We start from the raw sequence: 19,594 nt of genomic DNA, 5'->3' as shown, positions 1-19,594 counted from the left end.
CACAACTTGTGACTTCTCTCTGCCGGCTGTTGTTCTCTATGTGCTCCGCTGGGAAGGAGCAAAACACTCAGAGGATTTAATTGTTGCAACACTCCTATTAATCTCAGTTTGTATGTAATGTAAGTTAGTTAATTAGTTAATGTTAAGTTCATTTAAGTAGAAAAGCTGTTAACTGCTTTACAGCTAACACTGTTTATATTTGATGAAGCTTTGCAAAACAGGCTGCAGGAGTTATTTACGGCTAAGCCAATTAATTATAGGGTTAATTTACAGCGTGATGAACTATACACAGAACCTGAGGCTAAAACACCAACTCATGTTTTTTGACTGCACGTGCAGGCTTCAGGTGGAATTTTTCTTTGAGCTTGCCAGAAAGATGTGACAGAAGAAAACATTTCCGATCAATGTACATTTAACATTGCAGGGTTACAAATTTATGTATTTCTGTGGGAGTGATTGAAAAACAGAAAACATAATAAGTGTAAGGATGAATCCACAAAGATTCATCTGTGGGTTGAAGTATGTGTGTGTTTTAGAGTCTAAATGGTATTTTCCCGAGCCTTTCTGAAAACCTTTTTCCTTGTGGTCGGTGCTTTCCCTGTTTAAAGATGTACTTCTGCGCTCGCCAAAAATGTGTGTGTTCTGTAATAGTGATATGTACCGCTCTGGATGAGGAAGAAGACCGAAAAAACAACAAACAAAAATATGTCGCTGATCAGACAACTTTGGCCCCCCCGAGAGAAAAAGTGGAGAAAAGTCTTTAGGAATTAGATTCAATTGGGCAACTTACAATTTTTCTTTCATGTCAGAGCAGAAACAGCTGATCAGTCATGTGAGTTAAATGTTCGCCACATCAGAACTTATTCGGAAAAATCGTATCCATCTCCCATTTAGTGCATTTACTATTTTAAAGTCAAAAACCATCTCAAGCAGTCATAAAAACTATTACGAACATTTTTAAAAAAGTTGTATAGAATTTTGGTGTTTCAATCAAGCTTTTCTCGTGCAAATGTTCAAAATGTGCATAGAAATTAATTGACAGAAACACAACTTGTGACTTCTCTCTGCCGGCTGTTGTTCTCTATGCGCTCCGCTGGGAAGGAGCCAAACACTGTTGCAACACTCCTATTAATCTCAGTTTGTATGTAATGTAAGTTAGTTAATTAGTTAATGTGAAGTGAATTTAAGTAGAAAAGCTGTTAACTGCTTTACAGCTAACACTGTTTATATTTGATGATGCTTTGCACAACAGGCTGCAGGAGTTATTTATGGCTAAGCCAATTAATCATAGGGTTAATTTACAGCATGATGAACTATACACAGAACCTGAGGCTAAAATACCAACTCATGTTTTTTGATCGCACGTGCTGGCTTCAGGTGGAATTTTTCTTTGAGCTTGCCAGAAAATGTGACAGAAGAAAACATTTCCGATCAACATACATTGAACATGCAGAGTTACAGGTTTAGGTTTTTTTATGAGCGTGATTTAAAAAACAAAAACATGATGAGTTTAAGGTAACACTTTACAATAACCAACTAAGTGATGTTTATAGATGGTTTATAGACCAATTATTAACCATTTACAAAGTGCTATACATATTTAATATTTAAATGTTTTCAACCAATTTCTTAAAGGTATATGAATCATTTCAAAACCATTAACATACTTAATATGGTGTTAAAAATGTAAAAATGAGTGCAACTAAAACTATTAATAAACTATTAATTATAATTTAATTGTTTGTTAATGGTAAAGCAACTAAAAACTTACATTAATATACCATCTATTTGTCATTTATAAATGATTTAGTTAGTTAAACATTAATATATTATGTATTTCCCATTCTAAATGGCCTATATACGGTTTATATCTGTTTACCATTTATAAATGATGGTTATTGTGAAGTGTTACCGAGTTTAAGGATGTGTCCACAAAGATTCACCTGCTGGTTGAAGTGTGTCTGTGTGTGTGTGCTTTAGGGTCAAAATGTTATTTTATTAAGCCCTTATGAAAACTTTTTCCTGTGTAATCACTGAAGCTTAGCAATGTACTTCTGCGGTCGCCAACAACGTGTGTGTTCTTTAAGCCTTTGGATTCTGGAGCTATTGGAGCTGTTGGTTTTTGACTCCTTTTCATTCTGCCTGTATAAAAGAGTGTTCACCATGCCGTGTTTGTATCATTGTTTTCAGTACAACCTCACCTATATGACCTGATTATTATTTTTTCATTTTGACTTACTGGATCAACATTTTGAACACAGAAACAAACAAAAAATACAAAAAACACATACAAAAAAAACATAAAAAACACAATAAAATTACAAAAAACACATAAAAACACACAAAAAATGCAAAAAAACACATAAAAATTACATTAAAAATTACAAAAAACACACAAGAAAATTACAAAAAACACACAGAAAACACAAAAAATTGCAGAAAAACACATAAAAAACACACATAAAAATGACACAAAACATAAAAAAATTCAAAAAACACACAAAAAACATTAAACACAAAAGTTTGCATGAAAAATGCATTGAAATTCTGAATGCACACTGCAAAATTCCAAAAAATCTCTTCAAAAACTTCAGTAAAATCATGTTAGACTTGGTCAAGGTAGTTTTAACCTTTGCTGAAAAAGAGTTGACGTGATAATGGAACATGGAAACTTCTAGAAAAGCCAAAACTTTAGAGGGCTCTCCGGCGCTTGCGTGGACTCCAGAGGGTTAAGAGACTGATATGTACCGCTGTGGTTACTTTTACTGAAGTCAAGCGTGTGAAAACTTCCACAACGTGACAAACACTAGTATTTTTTGGCAAGCAATGTTGTTTTTCTTTCTGTGCTACGTAGGCTCTATCAATGCAATGCAAAAAAAAAGTTCCCTCTGACGTGCTGCTATTCATCGTGTAAGGCGTTTATTGTTAATCCGTCTTAAAGAATGCATGCATGCCATGTTGTTTTTCTTTCTGTGCTACGTAGACTCTTTAATTTTTCTGCATTATTCATTTTTTCTTTTGACACTTGCTATAACTTTCACTCGAGTGTAATTACCATCCAATCCACATAATTTATATAGAACAATTTTAGCAACACAAGGTTTCCAAAGTGCTGCATAACAATAAATAAACAACACAATACAAACAGATGAAGTAAGCAATAGAACAGTAAAATACAATAAGATAAAATAAATTAAAATAGAATAAAGTAAAATAAATAAAATGTAAAATGTACTGCCTGCATGTATACATATAAAAACAAAATCATAAAATCAATATTCTGTGTGACCAATGCATGACTTTCCCTTTTAATGTTTTTATATTGCAATTTCGGCTATTTTTTACTGAAGTCAAGTGTGTGAAAACTTCCCCGATGTGAGAGAAAGCCCCAAATAAATACTAGTCTATTTTGGCGTGCCATGTTGTTTTTCTTTCTGTGCTAGACTCATTCATCTGTCTTAAAGAAAAAGAAAATTCCCAAACAGGTTAGTCTTCCTCATGTGTGCATCCGAGCAGATTAATGCAGAAAACAAGACAAAACAAAAAAACGTCCTCGTTCTCCAACAGCGTGTGTTCTCTAAGTGATATGTGCTGCTGTGGATGGAGCTGCAGTGGAAACCTTTTCTCAAAAAAAGGAACCACCTAAAGCAGGGGTCTCAAACGTAAATTACCAGGGGGCCGCTGTAGGCAGTATTAAAATTACCAAAAAAGACACAAAATGACTAAAAAAAGACACAAAATGACAGAAAAAAAAACTAAATTACTTAAACAAGATACAAAATGACAAAAAAGACACAAAATGACAGAAAAAGACACAAAATGACAGAAAAAAAACTAAATTACTTAAAAAATAAACAAAATGACCAAAAAAATACACAGAATTCCCAAAAAAGATACATTATTAAAAAAAGAAACAAAATGACCAAAAAAAGTAATTAAAGGGACCTTCCACACACAACACAGTAAAGTGCCATTCATATAAAACTCACATTAAACTTTCATATCAAGGTGGGGGCCACAAAATATCGTCACAAGGGCCGTAATTGGCCCGCGGGCCGCGAGTTTGAGACCCATGACCTAAAGAATCGATATCAGATAAATTGCACGCTTTATTGAGAATAGTTTTATCCTTTCACCTTGCTGTCAGACAGTCTGTAATCTATGATTTCCTCAAAGCCACCAGACTCTTTTAACAAAAACATCAGTTTTACCATGTAGAACGCAGAGTGTCTGGTCTAATGTTACTTGTGCTTACATTTACTTACAAAGCTTTCAGGGCCACTGTAAAGTATCCCTGCAAAACAATCAAATATGGTGCATTATTATTAATTAACTGAACATTACGGGTAAAACATTGTTAGCGCGACCAGAAAACATTTCAATTATAATGACACCACTGTTAATATAAAGCCATCAGTCAGACTGTGAGTCATTTATTCACTTTTTACTCCTCTGATACCAGTCGTGTGTGTGTGTGTGTGTGTGTGTGTGTGTCTGTGACTCATAGTCTACTGCAGCAGATCATGGGTGTGTGCGTGGGCCAAACAATAATCACATTCAACACTACAGATCACTGAGATAATTGTCTCTGTCACTAAGTCCATTTCATCCACCTGTTTTGTGCAACTTTTTGATTTCTGCATAAAAAACCTTGGTAGAAAGTCGTAATTACCCATTGTGATATTGCAACAACGAAGAAACAGCCTGCGTTGGTGAAGTCCTATTGATAAATGCAAAATACAAGCAGTGCAATGGCAACTTTAAAAAAAAATACTCTTTATTTATTCATCTGTGTTCCATATTAACAGATTTATCAAATCAATGCTCGCTAAACAGCATCAAACTGAAGGTTTTTAGCAGCTGAAGTCAGGAGGCGAGCCGCAGGATCCATGGGTGGTGATTTTAGGATCATTCTTGTCTTGTCATGTATAAAACTATTTCTCTCAAACACAAAAGCTGCTGTTGATAAAATCATATTTACCAAAGTACTCGACTTCATCAGGCTATTATCCATATTTTTAACAAGATATAGGGCCATTAAGTGACAGTGGGATGTCATTAGAACCGCATTGCATACCTTTTTTATGGTTTTGTACGATACTTTTTATTCCTCTATACTTATTCAACAGTTATAATTACATTGCATACAAATAAAACATGATCAGCTGATAAAATATTATGCACAACTACACATTAAACTGCTGTTTAATCGTTTTTCTGCATTATTATTTTTTTCTTTTGACACTTGCTATAACTTTCACTCGAGTGTAATTACCATCCAATCCACTTTATTTATACAGCACAGTTTTAGCAACACAAGGTTTCCAAAGTGCTGCATAACAATAAATAAATAACACAATACAAACAGATGAAGTAAGCAATAGAACAGTAAAATACAATAAGATAAAATAAAGGAAAATAGAATAAAGTAAAAATATTAAAATGTAAAATGTACTGCCTGCATGTATACAAATAAAAAAAAAATCATAAAATCAACATTCTGTGTGACCAATGCATGCCTTTCACTTTTAATGTTTTTATAGTGCAGTTTCAGCGACTTTTACTGAAGTCAAGTGTGTGAAAACTTCCCCGATGTGAGAGAAAGCCCCAAATAAATACTAGTCTATTTTGGCGTGCCATGTTGTTTTTCTTTCTGTGCTACGTAGACTCATTCATCTGTCTTAAAGAAAAAGAAAATTCCCAAACAGGTTAGTCTTCCTCATGTGTGCATCCGAGCAGATTAATGCAGAAAACAAGACAAAACAAAAAAACGTCCTCGTTCTCCAACAGCGTGTGTTCTCTAAGTGATATGTGCTGCTGTGGATGGAGCTGCAGTGGAAACCTTTTCTCAAAAAAGGAACCACCTAAAGCAGTGGTCTCAAACGCAAATTACCAGGGGGCCGCTGGAGGCAGTATTAAAATGACCAAAAAAGACACAAAATTACTAAAAAAAGACACAAAATGACAGAAAAAAAACTAAATTGCTCAAACAAGATACAAAATGACAAAAAAGACACAAAATGACCCAAAAAAGACACAAAATGACAGAAAAAAAACTAAATTACTTAAAAAGATAAACAAAATGACCAAAAAAGATACAACATTATTAAAAGAAGACACAAAATGACCCAAAAAAGTAATTAAAGGGACCTTCACACAACACAGTAAAGTGCCATTCATATAAAACTCACATTAAACTTTCATATCAAGGTGGGGGCCACAAAATATTGTCACGAGGGCCGCAATTGGCCTGCGGGCCGCGAGTTTGAGACCCCTGTCCTAAAGAATCAATATCAGATTAATTGCACGCTTTATTGAGAATAGTTTCACCCCTATACCTTGCTGTCAGACAGTCTATAATCTATGATTTCCTCAAAGCCACCAGACTCTTTTAACAAAAACATCAGTTTTACCTTGTAGAACGCAGAGTGTCTGGTCTAGATTAACTGGATTAACTGGTAGATTAACTCCATGTGAGAAGGATTATACACTTCTCCTTCACTTCCCAGCTGTGAATCACTTATTAGTGCTTACATTTGTTAATGTTGTTCTCAGTGAATGTGTTGTTAAGTTGGTGAAGATGCTTGTGTTTTGGTCGTGTTTTGTCTATTTGCAGCATGCTGAGCTTTCAGGGCCACATACACACATGTGATACATAACATAACTCGACCAGAAAACATTTCTATTATAATGACACCACTGTTAATATAAAGCCATCAGTCAGACCCAGTGTGTGTGTGTGTGTGTGTGTGACTCATAGTCTACTGCAGCAGATCATGGGTGTGTGCGTGGGCCAAACAATAATCACATTCAACACTACAAATCATTGAGAAAATTGTCTCTGTCACTCTGTTTTGTGCAACTTTTTGATTTCTGCATAAAAAACCTTGGTGGATAGTCATAATTACCCAAATATATTGCAACATTGCAAAAAAAGTAACCTGCGTTGGTGTAGTCCTACTGATAAAAGCAAAGCACAAAAAGTGCAGTGGGATGTCATATGAACCGCATTGTTTTACGTTTTTTTTATGGTTTTGTACTATACGTTTTATTCCTCTATACTTATTTGACAGTTATAATTACGTTGCATACAAACAAAACATGATCAGCTGATGAAATATGATCCACAACTACACATGAAACTACCCCACAGCATATAAAACTTGCTTGCTTGCACCATAAAGATGTTACTTACACGTTGAGGCCATTTTTATGCACTATGAGTACTTTTAACTTTCACTAGTGTCATTACCAATGTTTGACTTTCCCTTAATGTTTTCATATTGCAGTTTCGGCTACTTTTCCTGAAGTCAAGTGTGTGAAAACTTCCCGACGTGAGAGAAAGCCCCAAATAAATACTAGTATTTTTGGCCTGCAATGTTGTTTTTCTTTCTGTGCTATGTTGGCTCTGTTTTCTTAAGTCAGTGCACTGAAAAAAAGGTTCTCTCTGACGTGCTGCTATTCATCATGTGAGGCGTTTATTGTTGATTCGCCTTACAGAAAAAACTTTGCCAAACAGGTTTGTCTCCTTGTACGGCTGCAGCAGAGTGAACGTATGTGCATTCGAGCAGAATAATGCAGAAAAACAAGACAGAACAAAAAACGTGTGTGTTCTGTAAGTGATATGTACTGCTGTGGATGAGGGCTGCAGCAGAAACCTTTCCTCAAAAAAAGGAACCACTTAATGAATCAATATCAGATTAATTGCACACTATATTGAGAATAGTTTCACCCTTTTACCTTGCGGTCAAACAGTCCGTTTTCTGTGATTTCTTCGAAGCCACCAGACTCTTTTAACAAACGCGTAAACGCTAATAAGTGATACATAACGGGTAAAACGTTGTTAGTGTGCCACCTCGACCAGAAAACATTTCAATTATAATGACACCACTGTTAATATAAAGCCATCAGTCAGACCCAGTGTGAGTCATTTGTTCACTTTTTACAAGTCTGATACCAGTTTGTGTGTGTGTGTGTGTGTGTGTGACTCATAGTCTACTGCAGCAGATCATGGGTGTGTGCGTGGCACTGGGCCAAACAATAATCACATTCAACACTACAGATCATTGAGATAATTGTCTCTGTCACTAAAAAAAAAAAGCTTTTCTTTTCTCTTCTTCTCTTCTTTTCTTCTTTAACATATAGCACTCCTGTAGCGATTACAGTTGGCTCTTTAAGTTATGTACTTACTTGATTCCTGTGGTCTAAGGCTAGTACCATCAGGTTGAATGCACTTTTTGTAAGTCGCTTTGGACAAAAGCGTCAGCTAAATGACATGTAATGTAATGTAAGTCCATTTCATCCACCTGTTTTGTGCAACTTTTTGATTTCTGCATAAAAAACCTTGGTACAAAGTCGTAATTACCCACACATATTGCAATATTGCAAAAAAACAACCTGTGTTGGTGTAGTCCTACTGATTAAAGCAAAGCACAAAACAAAAAGTGCAGTGGGATGTCATATGAACCGCATTGTTTTAGGTTTTTTTTATGTTTTTGTACTATACGTTTAATTCCTCTATACTTATTTGAACGTTTTAATTACGTTGCATACAAACAAAACATGATCAGCTCATTAAATATGATGCAAACTACACATGAAACTACCCCGCAGCATATAAAACTCGCTCCGCCTCGAGCAACGACACCTTAAAGATGTTACTGACATGCTGAGGCACCGTTTTTATACACTATGAGTACTTTTACTTTTGACCCTTTTAACAAAAACACAACCACTAATAAGTGACCTCGACCAGAAAACATTTCAATTATAATGACACCACTGTTAATATAAAGAGATCAGTCAGACCCAGTGTGAGTCATTTATTCACTTTTTACTGGTCTGATACCAGTCGTGTGTGTGTGTGTGTGTGTGTGTGTGTGTGTGTGTGTGTGTGTGTGTGTGTGTGTGTGACTCATAGTCTACTATGTTGGCTGCAGCAGGTCATGGGTGTGTACGTGAGCAAAACAATAATCACATTCAACACTACAGATCATTGAGATAATTGTCTCTGTCACTCTGTTTTGTGCAACTTTTTGATTTCTGCATAAAAAACCTTGGTAGAAAATGCAATAATTAACCAAAAATATTGCAACATCACACAAAAAACCATCCCGCATACTATACGTTTTATTCCTCTTTACTCATTTAAAAGTCTTAATTACGTTGCATACAAATAAAACATGATCAGCTCATTAAATATGGTTTTGTACGATACTTTTTATTCATCTATACTTATTCAACAGTTATAATTATGTTGCATACAAATAAAACATGATCAGATGATAAAATATGATGCAAACTGCACGTTAAACTACCCCACAGCATATAAAACTTGCTTGCTTGCACCATAAAGATGTTACTTACACATCGAGGCACCATTTTTATGCACTATGAGTACTTTTACTTTTGACACTTAGGTTCTTTTGCTGCTATAACTTTCAATTGAGTGTCATTTCCAATGCATGCCTTACATTTTTAATGTTTTCATATTGCAGTTTCGGCTACTATTGCTGAAGTCAAGTGTGTGAAAACTTCCCCGACGTGAGAGAAACCCCCAAATAAATACTAGTTTAACTACTATTTTTGGCCTGCAATGTTGTTTTTCTTTCTGTGCTACGTTGACTCTGTTTTGTTAAGTCAGTGCACTGAAAAAAAAAAGGTTCCCTCTGACGTGCTGCTTTCACCGTGAGAGGCGTTTATTGTTTATCCATCTTACAGAAAAATCTTTGCCAAACAGGTTTGTGTACATCGCAGCACATAGATGACGAAAAACAAAACAAAACAAATCAAGTCTTATCTCTGAACGTGTGTCATTTTTCACCAGTCTGCACATCCTGTCCCACATTTGTTTTTCTGTGATAAAAATCAAGACAGGTCTTCCTCCACGAATGGATTTAAAACAATGAACTTGTGATACAGGCGCATTTTTCTCAACTTATTAACCTACATCTTCGGCAGGTGTGAAAAAATGCTGCGAAATAAGAATGCTTTTAAAAGTAGAAATGTTAAAAGTGTATTTTTATCAATAATTAAATACTGGGTGTGACCTCCCTTTGCCTTCAAACCAGCATTAATTGGTAAGGTGATTATAATTTTACCAAGATTTACATAAGATTTATGATTCTGCGTCTCTGTTTAATTTACGGTAAAATTCCGGCAGCTTTGGTTGCCAGAACTTCACTGTAAAAAATACAGTAAGTGGGTTTTCTACTGTAAATTTAAATGTAAATATCAGCAAAAACTATAATTTAGACTGAATGTTCCTGTTGTTTTGAGTGTAATTGTGTCATTGTAACATCATGGTATTTCTCTATTAACTTTACATGATTTTTTTTTTTTTTTTACAGCAAACTGTGTGTTTCCTAGTTTATAACAGTAAAAGTAAAAGTTTTGCTATTTTTTTGATTTACTGTAATTAAAAGCAATTAAAGTGTATATAGTGTCCTTCAAAAGTGTATATATATATATATATATATATACACACACACACACACATTTTTCATCAACACTACCACAGGGCCACATATAGGACCGTGCACTTAACCAGATATGATGAAACTGCAATTTTAAATATGTTTACAGTGCAGTAACTTAACATATTTCATGCTCAAATGCATGTTTAACAGTAGAAATAGGAATACAAAAGGTTTGAAGCAAATAAAAAATAACCAATTACTGTGATTTCTTTTTTTTTCAGTGCAAGAACAGCAGACCAACATTAATGCAAGAAGTTATTTTGTGCATTTTTACACTGCACTTTTAAGATTTCATGCTCAAATGCATGTAGTTGTACTGAGGACCACTTCAAGTGAGGGTGCGGGCCGTATGTGGCCCCCGGGCCTCCAGTTGCCCATCCCTGGTCTAGAAGCTAGAGGATGTCCTTCTCCACCGTCCAACAACAACTCCATCTGACTGCACAACAAATGCACCAATAACCTCTTTAACTGAGGAGTAGAATCGCTGCTGCATGTGCCTATATGTCACCTGCGCACCAAGACTAGACAGTGACAGATTTACAACTGTCACATGTCTGTCTCCAGTTTCTTGTTTTTATTGTCTTCGCATTATCATCTGTATCCATATACTACCTTTTTTTGCATTGTTTGCATGTTTAATTGCCTTTTTTTGTTTTGTTTTTTATTTCTGTGACGCAGTTTGTTGATTTAATTTCTGTGAAAGAAGCCATACTAAATAAACACATTATTTTATTTCATATTTTCTTCACCTATTCATTTATTTATTTACTCACTCATTTCTTCATTTTTGTACACTAAAACTGTATATATCAAGTTTATTCATGTCAACCCCTTCATTTTTATATTCATTCATTTATAGCAATACCATTACACATACTTACAGTCATGAAAAAAAATTAGACTCTTGTTTTCTTCCATTTCTTGTTCATTTTAATGCCTGGTACAACTAAAGGTACATTTGTTTGGACAAATATAATGAAAACAACAAAAATATCTCATAAGAGTTTAAATTAAGAGCTGATATCTAGACATTTTCCATGGTTTTCTTAATGATGACCAAAATCATTATATTTAAAAAAAAAACAACATGAAAAATGTTGTAATTTTAATGTCTTCTTTTGTTCATTTTGTGTCTATTCTTGATAATTTTGTGTCTTTTGTGTCTTTTGAGTCTTATGTCTATAATTTTACATCCTTTTTTTGGTTGTTTTGTTTCTTTTTTGGTCATTTAATATCATTTTTTTTGTAATTGTGTGTCTTTTCTGGTGTTTTTTTGTACCTTTAGTTGCACCAGGCATTAAAATGAACAAGAAATTGAAGAAAACAAGGGCGGTCTAATAATTTTTCCCATCACTGTACGTGCATTATTCTGCACTTTGCTCCTTTTTTGCATTTCCGTTTAGACGATGAACTGCATTTTGTCTCAGTAATAAAGAGACAAATAATGAAGAAATAAAGGTTGATCTAATCTGAAAACACACACATACAGTAGTGTTCAATATAACAGCAGTCCAGTGTGACAAACCAGATTAATCCAGGTTTTTAGTATATGTTTTATTGCTACATTACTATATTTTTAAACACATCCCTTTCAACTAATTGCCCAATTGCACAGCCTTAAGAGCTGCTTATCACGAATGCTGGGTCTTGTTGGTTTTCTGAGAATCTACTGCACCTACTGGTAACTTGTTTGCCATGTAGCAATAAAAAATATACTAAAGAAACCTGGATTAATCTGGTTAGTCACATTGGACTGCTGTTATATTGAACACTACTGTATATCATTTTAAAGAGGAAGAACACGTCACTTATTTACTGTAATTGTCTACAACCGATGTTCTAATTGATCATGTTTTGGCCACTGCTCAGCTGCACACATGCTGGGAAACTTCCAAGTTTGCTGCAATAAAACTTTCCCGTAACTTGAATCAGTCTGCAGCCATTGTTGGCCAAGCCTTAAAAACGACGTGACCTCAGCTGTATACATACAACAATACTTGCTCTATGCTGTATGCTGAGGGACCAGAAATACCTGAATGTTGAAAGTAATGTGGGAAATGAACTTAAGCCCAGCGGGGAGGAGCATGACTAATCCTAACCATAAACAAGGTTAAAAAAAAAAAAAAAGGTGTGTGCGTGGAGTATAAAAGGCCTCGGCACGCTGCGTTCTACAGCATTTACTGCATCTGACAAGAACTATCAGGATATCATCATCATGACAACCCACCAAGGTGAGGATGCATTTATTTTTTTTATTTAAAAAAAAAAACACCTTGAGTGCTCCAGTGATTTTAATTAGCAGAATGTTGTACATTTTAAACATTTTTGATATATTAAAAGTAGATAAACATCTTTTTTCTAAATTTATTGTAATGGTAATTGTAATTATATATTACAAAGAAATCATTCAGAAATAACAAAATAAAACAGGTTGCATGGCATTTGCGTGACTGGCAACCACAATAAATACAGTATATTACATTAAATAATTTGTTATTTAATTAAAAAAGTATACAGTAAATTAAATTAAATTAAAATAAATTAAAAATAATAATAATAATAATAAGCTTTTGCACAAACCAAAATTAATTTTAAAAAAAGATAATAATGAAAACAAATAAATAGATTAATTGAATAAATGCAAATTCAATGAATGAAACAAATGCATACAAGTAGAGAAAAAACTGACTCTTTGTAGTATTATTAAAAAATGCAAGTGCTACAATGGTTTATTTTTATTTGCGGTGTCTTGTTAACTCATGCAGGTTTTAGTAAACTGTCATTTTTTTAAAATAACTTTGTACATTAACAGTTTCTGTGTGTGTTGTTGTGTTTTTTCAGTGAGAAACATGGACCTTGCCGTTCCCCTTGACGACCAGTTCAACTGCTGCATCTGTCTGGAGATCTTAACCGACCCGACCTCCATCCCATGTGGCCATACTTTCTGCCTGGACTGCATCGAAGGCTTCTGGGACACAAAGGCCAAACCTGAGTGTCCGCTGTGCAAAGACACATTCAGCCCACGTCCACAACTCAGGATCAACAGAGGATATGCTGAAATTATTCGGATTATTATCGAAAGGTTTGTTTGACTTTTTTAAAGCTTTTCTGCTTCTGCAAGATGGTTCAGATTTTTTTTCTATATTAAACTGTTTGAGCTGGATGTGGATTGTGCAAAAATTGAACACTGCAAAGGTACTCAGATGACCATTTAAATTTAAATTTAGAATTAAAATAAATAAATAGCACTGCATATTCAGTATCAGTCCATTGCTGGCCATTTAAATAAAAACATTATTAAAAATAAAATATCTAAGTATTACTCTGTGTTCAGTATCAGTCAATTGATGAACATTTAAATAAAAGAAAAACATAATTAAAATAAGAAATAAATACACCAATAGCTCTGCAGACGCATATCATTGCTGACCATTTTAATAAAATAAATAATTAAAATAAAATAAATACACTAAGTAGCACTGCATATTCAGTATCAGTCAATTTATGACCATTTAAATTAAAAAAAATAATTAAAATAAAAATACTAAATAGCACTGCATATCAAGTATCAGCCAATTACTGACCAATTAAATAAAAATATTATTTGAAATAAAATAAAAAGACTAAATATCACTGCATGTCAGCTGACCATTTAAATAAGGAATAAAAAAAATGTCCTCCCCTGATCAGCTGATGAATCAGTTGACATCAGTTGACCGATACACTGTTAAATTGATATTTAACATAACATTTAATTCTTATCAGAAGGACTCAAGAGGAGGATGGCGATGTTGGCCGCTCACCGGGCAGCAGGAAGAACTCCCTGATCCAACTGGAGGCTGATGAAGTTCCCAGCTACTTCTGCAGGAAACACAACCAGCCGCTGACCAAGTTCTGCAGGACGGACCAGAAGCCTGTGTGTGAGAAATGTACCGAGAGGAACCACAAAAAACACGACACCGTCCTCATCGAGAATGAGGGCAAGAGGGTCAGGGTAAGCAAAAGTTTTTTATTTCATTCACATCTTCCTTTGAGCTTAAAAATAAATTTTAGTAACAAAACCAGCCCTTTTTACCTGCTATAATGCATTATGAACATACTTATAATGCATCGCTAGCTGCTTATTTTAGTTATAAGCACTGAAAATATTCTGATGCTTTATTACAACAGTCATAACACATCATAGAGCATTTTATAATGACTTAAAATGTCAAGTATCAGTGTATTATATGTCTTATAGCTGTAATACATTATAATATTTTTTATAATGCTACTTAATAATACTTAAAATAACTCAGTTGCATATTTTCCCTAAACAATTTTTAAAGTTTTGTGCATTTTGCAGCTCATTATTAAAAAACTTTATTGTTCTGCAGGCTTCTTTGAGGGCGACAAAGGCCAGCATTCAGCAGATGATGCACACCCGGAAGAGAAAATTGGAGGAGATAAAATATTCAGTGGATCTTAGCAAGGTAAGTTGTTTTTATGGAGGCAAAAACTGCTCAAATGTGCCTGTTTTTACCTGCAGATTTACATTCTATTGTTTTCAATTGACAGAAATGCACAGAGAAGGAGAAGCAAAGCAGCGCTCGGGTCTGCACCACGCTGATAAAAGCCATCGAGAGACACCAGGCGGAGGTGGTGGAGGAGCTAGAGGAGAGGCAGCGGGAGGCCGAGAGGAGGGCCGAGGAGCTGGAGCAGGAGCTGGAGCAGGAGCTGGAGCTGCTGCAGTGGAGGAGCAATGAGCTGCAGAGCCTGGAGCACGCTCAGGACCCCATTCACCTCCTGAGGGTGAGACTCCTGCACTGCATTTGATCTTTTTCAGAGCAACTTTATTCAACTTTATTGTCATTGAACAGAGTACAAGTACACTGCAAAAAAAGAAAAGAAAAAATTTCAAGGCAACAAACTTCGATAAAATTTTAAGTTGGACAATTAAACTAAATATTTTAAGTTTTGTTTTTGAGTTTGCTCTAACTTATGATTTTACATTGTAATAACTTTTAATCCTTACTTCTGCTAACTTCTGCAATGTGCTGAATTGGCACAATTGTAACGCTGCTATGAAATGTCAGCTAATGTTGCGACCACAAATTTGAATTAGCATTGACATGCTAATGGCTACTCTTGTAGCTGTAACAAGCATTCAACATTTAAAGATCTGTTCTCATGAGAAATAATTTCCTGTTGCAGGGTTTCGCTCCTCTGAGACGACTCCCATCCACCAGAGACTGGTCGGAGGTCCCCGTCCACACCGATAACTGCATGGGGACGGTGACCAGATCCGTCTCCAAGCTTGTGCATGTCTGCCAGGAACTTGCGACCAAACTGTCTGCAGAAGGTCAGTAAATCTTTCATCAGAACATAATCGACTGCTTCACTTTAAATTGACCAAAGATCGGTGTGAGAATGCATGAAAAATAAACCATGTTTCTTCTCTGTTTTTGCAGAAGCAGACAAGATAAATCAGTATGCGGTCGATGTCACTCTGGATCCTGAGACTGCTTCAGGCTGGCTGGTCCTGTCCCCAGACAGAAAGAAGGTATAGTCTTATTTTATGATAATTAAATTACATTTCAAATCTTCTTCAGAATAGTTTTGATTTTTCTACATTTAAGTGCTGCAAAGACAGAGAATCTTTCTGCTCTGAAACAGCAACTTGAGCTAAAATTGTTGAGTTTTTGCACTAAAACACCACAAAGGTGGAATAAATTAAATTTAATGGAATTAAAATGGCAAACTAGTACTGTGTATGTTCTGTGTCAATTGCTGACCATTTAAATATATATTTTTAATAAAACAAAAACACTTAATAGCACTGCATATTGAGTATCAGTCAATTGCTGGCTATTTACGTATTCAAAAAAAAAATCGAAACATTACTCTGTGTTCAATATCAGTCAATTGATGACCATTTAAATAAAAATATTATTTAAAATAAAATAAAAACACTAAATAGCACTGCATATTAAGTACACAAATAGTAGTGGGTTGTGAAAAGCCAGTTCATGATAATGTGATGATAACAATGATAATGTTGATCTACAGGTGAGCGTCAGCAGCAAGAAGAGCAACGCCCCGCTGGCAGACAGTCCTCAGCGCTTTGACTCCTGCGTCTGCGTTTTGGGGAAACAGAGCTTCGCATGTGGAAGACGCTACTGGGTCGTTGAGGTACAGAATCATTTCAACACCTTTACTCTATTTTTATGCTTATTTCAAGATCCTCTTTACTGTATTTTTCAGTTAAAGTAACATAAACAGCAGAATATTATTTATTACAATATTGTAAAAGATATAATACAACCTGTTCTAGCAAGTTCTACTTGCCTTAAGTAAATCACAATTTTTTTAAAAATACGATAAAGAACTTAAAGGGATACCACACCCGCAAAATGACCATTTGTGTTTGCAATGGTGCTGTCATTTTTTACACTTTAAATGGACAGCATGCACAAGCCAAATACACAAGTCACATTTGATTAAAATAGATAATATATAATAATATTTTCTTAAATGAAAAATGCATTTAATTTTATTCCTTTAGACGTGTACTGTTGCCTAAACATGCATCAGTATCAATGTGTTTTTTTCTGCATACTATTAGCTCCCCCTCCTGTATATGTTAGTCTTTTTTTATATTTAGAAGCAACAGTTTATTATTACTTTTTTACGCTTCTATTTATCTTTTCTATCTCTAACTCTGTTTTTGGATTGAGTTTTTATTACTATTTCATTGTTTTACTGTTTTTAGTATTTTATTGTTTTCATTGTTTTTATTTATAACTATTTGTGTATGATTTTATTCTATTTTAATAACTGTCCAGCACTTTGGTCAACTGAGGTTGTTTTTAAATGTGCTCTATAAATAAACTTTGACTTGGCTTGACTTAAAGGAAACATGTCTAACTCTGTGTTCTGCACTTTGTGTTTCAGGTTGCGGATAAGACAGACTTTGACCTCGGCGTGGCTCAGGAGTCCATCAACAGGAAGGGCGCCATCACGGTGCGTCCCGACAGCGGTTACTGGGCGATCTGCCGGAGAAAGGGTGACAGCCTCAGCGCCTGCGCCGGGCCCTCCGTCCCCCTCCACCTGCAGGAAACCCCCAAGAAAATCGGCATCTTCCTGGACTACGAAGAAGGGCTGGTGTCCTTCTACGACGCTGACACAAAGAGTCACATTTACACATACACCGGGTGTGACTTCAGCCAGCCTCTGTACCCGTACTTTAACCCGTGTCTGCAAGAAAACGGGAGGAACACCTCCCCGCTGGTCATCTGCCCGGTGGAGGGCCGAGTCAGAGACATTACCATCGACTCAGCAGTGGGACGTGTCATTAGAAAGGATGACGCTATCTGAAATTTACGGTGTTTAACCGCCACAGCACCACCTACAAGATGGTGCTTTTGTTTTTGCCTGGGGCAACTTCTGATTGTCCCCGAGACAGATAAGACCCACAGAGAGGTTTCACCCTCCAGAAGACGTTCTGATGTCGCTGTTTAATCAGTGTAGTAAAGAACAGGTCGTGAGTCTGTGTCCGTCAGGAAAAGTAGGTCCGAAGTTGTTTATTTACAAACTCGGAGACCTTTGCGAGAGCGCACTCGAGACAAAGCTTTCAGAGCTTTCGTCTTTAAAATTCAAATCTCCAGCACTGAAAAGAAAAGGTTGAAGAGAGCGGAGATGATTGAGAGGAGATGCTGCTGCGTTATTTATTTATATATGGTTCAAATATGGGTCCTGATTTGAATAGTTATTACCTTATTATTGTTATTTTTCCATCTTAAGTTCTATTTTCATCTTATTTCCACTATTATTATCTGTTTCTGTCAGATTTATTTGGCTTTCTATCGCTGTCTGTTTTTCCATGATTGTAATCACTTAATGCATTATTTATCATTACAAGGTGCAATACAATTAAAGTTTATTATTGTATGATTATCATTGTATTTATGGACTAGGTGTAACTTTAAAACTTGATCATTTTAATGTCAACAGTTGTTGTTCATGAAGTTTTTACATATCTGTTACATATTTTGGTCTTGAAGAAAAATAATTTATTAAAAATCACCAAACTCATCCTTTAAAAACAGGAAAAACCTCTTTAAAACCTGTTTAGTCAGAGGCAGCAGTGACCTAACCTGAGGGAAAAGACAAGTCTCTCGGCTGGCCACTTGCACTTTTTGTTTTTTGCACATTTATATCAAATTTGATTGTACGGTTGTGGATCAACTGTTGTTATTTAACATCATTTATTTTTATTTCAGTGTGATCAAATGTGTGTTATTATGATTATGTTGTGGTCTTATTGTGTATGCTATGTTAATATTTCACTGTGGACTTAATGCCTGGAGCACTGGACCAAATGAATTTCACTGTGCAAGAAAATAAAGTTGATCTGAATCTGAATCTTATGTATCATTGTCATATATTATATTATAATATATATTATATTATATGATATGATATGATATGATATATATTGAACTGTAGTAGTATTTAAGTTATTTTTGTTTTTAATAACCCATTTTTAGAGCACAAACTGTTTTAAGACTCAAATTATATTATAATATAATTATAATTATTCATAAATTATTTAAATGTTGCATGCAGGGCAAAGCTTTATTCCAAAGACAAAATGGAGGGAAAATACTGTGTCATTGTGTGAACTGTCCCTTTAAGGGCAAGCCATTTGTTAGTTTTTGCATGTATTTTAACTTTACATACATTTAAATTCTGCTTTTGTAGGGTTTCTTTTTGTCATGGTTTTACATGTGTGTCATTCATTACCAGTCTGCACATCCTGTCCCACATTTGTTTTTCTGTGATAAAAATCAAGACAGGTCTTCCTCCACGAATGCATTTAAAACAATGAACGTGTGATACAGGTGCATTTTTCTCAACTAATTAACCTACTTATTAGGCAGGTGTGAAAAAATGCCGTGAAATAAGAATGCTTTTAAAAGTAGAAATGTTAAATACTGGGTGTGACCTCCCTTTGTCTTCAAACCAGCATTAATTGGTAAGGTGATTATAATTATATCAAGATTTACATAAGATTTATGATTCTGCGTCTCTGTTTAATTTACGGTAAAATTCTAGCAGCTTTGGTTGCCAGAACT

At 35.0% G+C, this 19,594-nt stretch overlaps 1 protein-coding gene across 1 annotated transcript; it reads left to right on the top strand.

The window, feature by feature from the left end:
- The first annotated feature begins 13,225 nt into the window (after positions 1 to 13,225).
- On the top strand, positions 13,226 to 18,030 carry LOC131989831 (E3 ubiquitin-protein ligase TRIM39-like). Its single transcript, XM_059355173.1, has 8 exons — positions 13,226 to 13,560; positions 14,244 to 14,472; positions 14,855 to 14,950; positions 15,036 to 15,269; positions 15,672 to 15,819; positions 15,929 to 16,020; positions 16,527 to 16,649; positions 17,412 to 18,030. Exons 1-8 carry the CDS (start codon positions 13,238 to 13,240, stop codon positions 17,832 to 17,834), a joined length of 1,668 nt encoding a protein of 555 aa, XP_059211156.1. The 5' UTR covers positions 13,226 to 13,237; the 3' UTR covers positions 17,835 to 18,030.
- Positions 18,031 to 19,594: the final 1,564 nt, after the last annotated feature.

The sequence above is a fragment of the Centropristis striata genome, chromosome 17 (genome assembly GCF_030273125.1).
Source record: "Centropristis striata isolate RG_2023a ecotype Rhode Island chromosome 17, C.striata_1.0, whole genome shotgun sequence".
Lineage (NCBI taxonomy): Eukaryota > Metazoa > Chordata > Actinopteri > Perciformes > Serranidae > Centropristis > Centropristis striata.
This window is presented reverse-complemented; position numbering and strand designations above follow the sequence as displayed.

Excerpts from the sequence above, each read along its gene's own strand:
- LOC131989831 (XM_059355173.1), top strand. The coding sequence starts at position 13,238 with ATGCAGGTTTTAGTAAACTGTCATTTTTTTAAAATAACTTTGTACATT. Across the intron at positions 14,951-15,035 it reads ATTCAGTGGATCTTAGCAAG|AAATGCACAGAGAAGGAGAA; the intron begins GTAAGTTGTTTT and ends TTCAATTGACAG. Across the intron at positions 15,820-15,928 it reads GACCAAACTGTCTGCAGAAG|AAGCAGACAAGATAAATCAG; the intron begins GTCAGTAAATCT and ends CTGTTTTTGCAG.